This window comes from Myotis davidii, unplaced genomic scaffold (assembly GCF_000327345.1).
Source record: "Myotis davidii unplaced genomic scaffold, ASM32734v1 scaffold72, whole genome shotgun sequence".
NCBI classification, from domain to species: Eukaryota; Metazoa; Chordata; class Mammalia; order Chiroptera; family Vespertilionidae; genus Myotis; species Myotis davidii.
Genome location: NW_006284618.1, coordinates 7,163,419 through 7,171,344, shown reverse-complemented (window position 1 = coordinate 7,171,344; position 7,926 = coordinate 7,163,419). Strand labels below are relative to the sequence as shown.

Genomic DNA, 7,926 nt, shown 5'->3' with positions numbered 1-7,926 from the left:
GCGTTCCTCCAGCTGCCCGTGGCCCCGCCTGTGGGGAGCGCGGGGCCCGGGGACGCTGGCCAGAGGGAGGAGGTGTTCCTGCAGGCGACACTCCACAGCCCCGACCCCAGCCTGAGGGTCTCTGTGGACACCTGTGTGGCTTCTCCAGACCCCCATGATTTTGCAACTGTCAAGTACGACTTGATCCGGCAAGGGTGAGGAGAGGGGCCCCCGGGGTGGGGTGCTCCTGGGCAGGGGGGCCTTCGGGTCAGAAACCACCCTCTGGGTAATGATGGCAGCACGAGCACGCGATGGTTTGAAATGGTAGACCCTTTTTAAAAACGTTTTTATTGATTTCGGAGAAGAAGGGAGAGGGAGAGAGAGAGAGAAACATCAGTGATGAGAGAGAATCATTGGTCAGCTGCCTCCTGCACGCCCCCCACTGGGGACAGAGCCCACAACCCGGGCCTGTGCCCTGACTGGGAATCGCACCGGGACCTCCTGGTTCATAGGTCGATGCTCAATCACTGAGCCACGCCGGCCTGGCTGTAAACATTTTTTCATAAAACGGAGAAAGGGGTGGTGGGAAGACCCCCATTTAGAATGCGGAGGTCTGGGTCCCAGCTTGATTGCGGAGCTGGAGTGACTCACCTGTGCTCTCCGTTAACCTCCTGGTGTGGGCCCTTCCCCCAGGTGTGTCGCAGATGACACCTACGTCAGCCTCCCTTCTCACCAGAGGAACACGGCCCAGTTCAAGTTCAACGCCTTCAGCTTCCTCCCCGGCTACGAGGTGGTCTACCTGCGGTGCGAGGTCGCTGTGTGCAAAGCGGGAGACCCCTCCTCCCGCTGCTCCCAGGGCTGTGCTGGGCGGGGCCGGAGCCGGAGGGGCGCGGGCCCTGTGGTGGCCTCGGGGGAGCAGGCGGGGCATCTCCGGGTGCTGGGGCCCCTGGAAATCCAGAGGAACTGAGGGGAGCCAGGGCGTGGCGTGATTTCTCCGGTCTCCCCATAACCTGGGAGGGACTAGCAGCCGCGTGTACTCCTCTTCAGTAAAGCGGTGCGTTTGCTAAATCAGATCCTTGCGTTCTCTGACTCTTCGCTCTCGAGCACTTGATCGTTGTCTGAAACTGTTCAGCATCGGGGAGCGGTGTGAGCACAGCCGCCGTGGCCGTGTGTCAGCCAGCCCCACAGTGAGGGCGTGCTCTCCTCCACTGAGTCCGGAGGCCCTGGGGATGGCACCAGCGAACACTCTTCACAGGCACCCCCGGCCCTGGCACACAGTGGGCACTGGGGACCTCCTCCTGGCCCTGACTGGGAATTGGGCCTATGCCCTGTGACATGTCCAGATCATGGAGGGGGTAACGTCATTGACCCTAAAGCCTTCACTGCCCTTCTCTAAACACTAAAGCCTGTGGGGGTCCAAAGAATCAAGTTGGGGGGGATGGCATCTGGGCCAACCCAGGATCCAGCTGGGTCACTTGGATGCTGCCAGGGTGCTGACCATGAGGGAGGGGAGGGGGTGACACAGGACGGGGAGGAAGAAGAAAGTACAGGTTCAGCGTCCACCAATCTCTAGCTGGCCGTGTCCCGAGAGCCTGAAGCAGGTGAGTTCAAGTCCCTGGCACTGCGTTTGGCAGATGAGAGAAAGGAGTCCTGGCTCCAAGGTGAGACTGGGGCTGTATTGCGAGGTCTAGCACCTGTGACATCGGGAAGTCGTGCTTAACAGGAGCGTGGGGCAGCCCTCTTCCATTCGTCTATCCATCCATCCATCCATCCATCCAGTCATTCATCCATCCAGTCATCCATCCATCCATCCACCCATCCATTCTACTCTCACTCTCCTTACATGGCAATATGATATTATTACAAGCTAGTTGCCAGGTTGCAAAGTGGGTAATACACAAATTTAAGAACATTTGTAACCTAACATCAACAAACATCCCTGAGGCAGAGAGGGTTGTTTCAATACTGCATTTATTCAAAAGCACATAAATACGTTACACAGTACATAATATACACACTACAAAACTTGACCTGAATAATAAAACATGCTACTAAGAAGGAAAGATGGCTCCTGAAGGATCCGTGCCCACCTGAGTCAGAGGCCCTCGTTCACATCGCAGAAGCATGGCGGCAGGCAGTCGAAGTCGGTGAACAAGGGGCACTCCTCACAGAACTGGAGGTTGGGGTAGCAGCCGGTGGTGATGGATGGGGCCGCGGTGATCTTGTCCTGGGTGACCACGGATGGATGATTTTTTAAGGCCAAACAAAAAGGTGGTTTTGAAACTCTTAAGAAAAGAGACACACAGGAGGGATTAGAACCCCCTCAGCCCGCCTGTGCCCGCGGTCAGGGTGCCGGGGGTGTGGGGCGGCCCAGCCTGAGAGGAAAGCTCTGCCCTGACCCAGGCTCCTGGGTCATGTGCTCTCCAAGACGCCAGAGATGCCAGGCCAGACCCAGCACAAAGGTACAGGGGTGCCAGTGTGGGCTTCCCAGCGGCTGAGACCCCACCTGCGGAGCCCGGGTCGGGGGCAGGCGCCCGTCAGCTGCCCCGGGTTCTGGATTGACCTAGTGCACAGCCTCCCTCCCTAGAACAGGAGCTCCACGGCTTCTGCCAGCAAACCTCCCACATTTGAAGGGTCCTCTCCCCGCCTGCAGAGCCCGGGACGCAGGCAGGGCCGGCCAAGGTGTGAGTCCCCGTGGAGGGGCAGCTCCCCGAGGCCTGGGCAGCGGACAGCGCTGACCCAGAGCCACCCGCTGGGAACCTCACTGTGAGCTCACAGCCCGGCCCCGAGGGGAAGGGCCAGGAGACCATGCTCACCTGTCTCTGCCTTTTCCCAGCTGCCCTGTTCCTGACCCGGGGGGCGGCCCAGGGCAGGGCGTGCCCTGCTCCAGCTCAGCCCAGGGGCCGTGCGAGGGAGTGGCCACTCTAATCACGTCACTTACTTCAATGCCTTGGCCACTTTGAAGTAAAGACAGCTGATGACACCTAACAGCGCGAGCAGGGCCAGCAGGATGCCGGCGCCAATGCTGATCATGGCTACGGAGAGGACTTCAGAAGTTTTACCTGGAGGAGACATGCAGGTGCAGTGAACAGGGCCCCCGCCCCACACAGCCGGCAGCAGCCTCGATGTGCTCCTCCCGGAAGAAGAATGAACCCCAAACCACAGAGCCTTCTGCGGGGAAAACAGGGTGTGTGGCCCTGGGAGGCCTAGAAGGCTGGCCGGGCCCAGAGAGGGAGCTGAGGGCGCATAATTAATGCGACAAAGTGCAACACCCGAGAAAAGGAAGGAGGGAGGGCGGGCGGGAATGCCTCCCCAGCCTCTCGCAGCGGGAGCCGAAGCTGAGGAACTGCCTGCACAGGTGGCTTCACCCCACACCTGTGCCCCTACAGCGTGGCCACTGTCAGAGTGACGAGCCCCCACTGCACACGAGACCTAAACATCTCCTGTGGGAAGGACTCGGAGGGTAACTTCTTCAAACTGTGACGTCAGATGAGACGGAGAACACACAGTCCCTTCTGTGATCCGTGTTTTAGGAGAGAGGTTTCCCCTTGTCCTTCCCAGGAAGCCACCTTGTCTGGAATGGACCTCGGATTCCCCGAAGCCAGGCACAGGTGAGCGGAGAGAGCAGCCACCCCCGCAGATACGTACTGTCCAGGTCGCCACTGCAGGATGGAAGCCAGCAGGAAAGAAAGCACACAATTAAAACAAACTTCCAGGAGCAGCACATCTTATCGGGAATTCCTCACGCCTTCCACTCGAGAAAGGAAATTCTGTCCTCGGGGGAGCGGCTAAGGTGTCCATTTGGAGAGCTCACGGCACCCCCGGAGCAGCAGAATGGACAGCCACTGGCCAGCTTGGCGTCTGTGCTCATTGGGCCGAGCTGTGTGACATCAACACTGGGCGGCAGCCTCGCCCCGCAGTTCTGAATTCCGCTGCGCTCAGGAGCCCGTGAGCACCCCTGGCGACCTGATCATCTCCCCTTCTCAGGCTCCATGTTTGAGCCACACAACGAAATCATACATCATTAGAGCCACTTGCCAGGATTCCAGATAGGTTCCTACTTCAGAGGACTACGTTATGGTTAAGACAAACAGATTTCAGAAAGCAATTTGAAGAAGATACCTGTTCTAAAGCAGGTTTCTCTGGTCTCAAGGTCCCCACACTCAGCAAAGCTGGTTTAATTAAATGAGGGATTATTTTAATTTCGAGGTTATTCCCTGCTGGTCTGGCCAAACCCTGAGTGAGGCCATGAAAAGCAGAGGAGATGCCAACAAAAACAGTGGTGTCAGCCCGGCTGGTGTGGCTCAGTGGTTGTGTCAACCTATGAACCGGGAGGTCACGGTTCGATTCCGTCAGGGCATGTGCCCGGGCTGTGGGCTGACAAGCAAGAACGTGAATTTGATTCCGTAGGTAAAGACTCGGTGCCCACTACACATGAGGCGTGGCGAGTCCCCGGGCAGGGCCTCGGTGGGGTGCGGCCTGCACTGCTGTGAATGAGGCCCAGGGGAGCTCCCTCCTCTGGAGTCGCTAACAATGGACCAGTCACGCACTGCCGTTTCCTCACATCCTATCTAATAGGAGGGGATATGCTAATTGACCCCCACACTGTTGCAAAGATGGCAGCGCCCACAGCCAATAAGGAGGGAATATGCTAATTGACTGCCACGCCCTCGAAGATGGCGGCACCCAGTCCCCTCAGCACCCAGCCGCCCAGGGCCTCCAGAGGCTCAGGTAACCAGGGCCGGCCAAGGCTTGCGCTGCCGGCAGTGGCAGCAGCAGAGGTGTGATGGGGCATCGCCTTCCCCTGATCGCAGGGTTGCCTCCCGCCCCTGAAGGCTCCCAGACTGTGAGAGGGGGCAGGCCAGGCTGAGGGACGCCCCTCCAGTGCATGAATTTTCGCGCACCGGGCCTCTAGTAAATCCACACATGGCTGGCGTTGACATTTCCCTGGAGGCCACAGCACTAGAGCAGGTTTGAGTGAGGGAGACGGAGTTCAGGTTTGTCGGCCCTTGTGGTTTTCCCCCCTAAACCACCTGGGAAATGTGTCCTCAGGGGCATCTGGAGGGACCCCGTCAGCATGAGCAGAAGACCAAGTCACCCAACCCCTGGCCCTTTGTGCCTCAGCCAGAGAAGAGGGCAAAGGGTGGGGCTGTGGCGGGTCAGAGGAGGGCCCGAACCACACTCCACTCTTCCCATCCGGAACCTCGAGGGGCCCCTGGGTGAAGTGAGAGCAGGTGGAGGCCAAGCCAGGAGGGGCACTTTATGCCGCATCCATTTACAGCTAGAATTTAGAAGGCACGGGGGGCCAGGTGGAGACTTCCCTCTAGTGAAGAAGCTCTCCGACTTCTGGGTCCCGTCTGCCTTTATGCACTTGAATACACACTTGCCCGTCAGGAATGCATACAGGCGCATCAAAGGTAAAGTTAGGTAAACAGTAAAAGGATTATCAGGTTTACATAAAACATACGTCTATTTTAAGCCGAAGACAACTATGATTATACACAAAAACACCCTTTTACTCCCCACAAAGCTTTTGATGTCCTTTTTCTATGTGTACCCATTATGCTTTATAGTTACTTTTGTCATTTAACGTTTCTACTAGAATGAGATTTATCCACCATCATTACAGGGCTCTGTGCTTGTCCATCGATTTACCTTTAGGAGCGAGTTTTAACGTTCCACATGCTTTTGTCTTGCTGGTGAGCGTGCTCTCCTTTCCACTTGGATAATTCTGGGGCATTTCTTATCAAGCAGGTCCGGCAGTGATGAACGCTCCCCTGTTGTGTGAAAGTCCCTCTCTCCTTCGTATTTGCCGGACAGAGTATACGCTGGAGGCTAATTCCAGCGGGTCATAATTATGCAAGAAGTTCATCGAAAGGTTGATGGGGTGCCAGCAGGACTGAAGATCTGTATATTACCTGCTGCTGGAACAGCGAAGGCAGTTCCCCCAACCTGATAATCTTTTACTGTTTACCAAACCTTACCTTGGATATGTGTATCTGCTTTGCTAGAGGGCAAACTGTGTTAATAAAAAGCTAGGGGTCCAGAGATTTGGGGGAGCTTAGTCACTAGAACTAAGTTTCCGTCTAGCACCCCAAAATGCCTTCCAAATTCATATTTCTTCTCTGGCCTCTTCATTCATTGATGCACAGCCCTTTAGCAGATTTCCTGGACGCTTGTAGATGCGGAAACCCCGGCAAGAGTATTCTTGGTTATTGGGGTTTCCCTTGGTGCTGAATACACCACCCCACTCCCTTGCCCTGTCACTGGGGAAGCGCCCTCCGCTTCCTAATCTGCCATCTTGCTCCACACTAATGCGTTTTCACTCGCTTATGAGTATCTTCCATGAAGCAAAAGTTTTTAATTTGGTTAAGTTCCAAGTTACCACATTTTTCTCTCATGGATTATCTTTTTGGTGTTATATCAAAAATGTCATTGCCAAACCCAAGGTCACACAAATTCCCTATTTTCTTCTCTATGTCTTATAGTTTCATGTTTTACATTTAGGTCTATACTTCATGTTCCTTTAGTTTTTGTATAAAGCATAAGGTATATGCTGACTTCTTTTTGTTTAAAAAGTTCCCCTCTATTCCTTGTTTGCTAAGGTATCTTATCTTGAATGGATATTAAATTTTGTCAACTTTGGGTGGTAAATACACTATATAATTTACAGATGATGTACTGTAGGTCTGAAACCTATATAACTTTATTAACAAACTTCCCCCAATAAATTCAATAAAACAAAAATAAAAGATGTCAACAAGAGATCTTTTCATAATTTCATATTTATCGAAAAGTACATCAGAAATCATCCTATATAATAAAAGGCGAATATACAAATCGACCGAACAGTGGAATGGCTGGTTGCTATGATGCGCACTGACCACCAGGGGGCAGACGCTCAATGCAGGAGCTGCTCCCTGGTGGTCAGTGCCCTGGGGGCGGGGGGCTGCTCAGCCAGAAGCCCTAAGCTGGGCTCAGGGCTGCTGAGTGCAGCGGCAGTAGCAGGAGCCTCTCCCACCTCCGCAGCAGCACTAAGGATGTCTGACTGCCACGGAGCCGGCCTAAGCCGTCAGTTGGACATCTGCCAAGGGCTCCCGGACTGTGAGAGGGTGCAGGCAGGGCTGAAAGAAGCCCCCCAAGTGCACGAATTTCATGCACCAGGCCTCTAGTGTAACTATAACCTCCTAAAGCAAGTGAAGAAATACTGCAATTACAAAAAACGAAAACTATACCTTAACTGAAATACTATTCCACTAAAAGGAAATAAAATATACACCATGAAGATATCTGCACCCAGCATTCCAGGTTACACACCCCCACGCTGGGCACAGAAGCATGTTGGGAGGCAACTGAGTTTGGCAGGGATGGCATCCTCTTCAGCCAGGGGCGGGGCTCAGGGGCTGAGCGATGCCCTAGGAATGGGGAGGTCACAGCTGGATTGGGGTCAGGGCACAGGGCGGGATTGCGGGCTCCATCCCCGGTGTAGGGTGTTCAGGTGGCAGCCGACCAATGATGCTCTCTCATCCTCGATGTTTCTCTCTTTCTCCCTCTCTCTTCCTCTCTGAAATCAATAAAAAGTAATCTTCTGTATTATAAAAGGCCTGTGGCCCTAACGCCCTAATGACCAACGACCAGCCCGGTGGGCAGGGCTGTGAGCAGCACCGAGCGGTGGGCGGGGCAGCGTGGCATTTCCGGCTGGGCTTCTAGTATATATCTAAGCCCCTCTTCCCTGCCCTGGGTGGACTAGCCGCCCTTGGCCCTTCCCTCTCTTGGAAATGAACATAAACCTCCTCCCTGCATCTCTTCTTCAGGTGTGAATCCTCACCGGAGACCGAGGCCCCGCTTCTGCTGCTCTTGCAGGACCCGGGGGAGCAACCCCGGGAGCGACCCCTCTGGCTCGGTGCCTCCTGCGCCTGCGGTCACGGGTCTCCGCTCGCCTGGGTG

At 55.0% G+C, this 7,926-nt stretch overlaps 1 protein-coding gene and 1 pseudogene across 1 annotated transcript; one reads left to right on the top strand and one right to left on the bottom strand.

The window, feature by feature from the left end:
- Window positions 1-1,933: 1,933 nt before the first annotated feature.
- On the bottom strand, window positions 1,934-3,937 carry LOC102770335 (protein FAM24B). Its single transcript, XM_006754994.2, has 3 exons — window positions 3,628-3,937; window positions 2,921-3,041; window positions 1,934-2,264 (listed from the first exon to the last, which is right to left on the bottom strand). Exons 1-3 carry the CDS (start codon window positions 3,704-3,706, stop codon window positions 2,075-2,077), a joined length of 390 nt encoding a protein of 129 aa, XP_006755057.2. The 5' UTR covers window positions 3,707-3,937; the 3' UTR covers window positions 1,934-2,074.
- A 290-nt stretch (window positions 3,938-4,227) lies between these two features.
- Window positions 4,228-7,926, top strand: part of LOC107185165 — an 11,688-nt pseudogene continuing 7,989 nt past the window's right edge.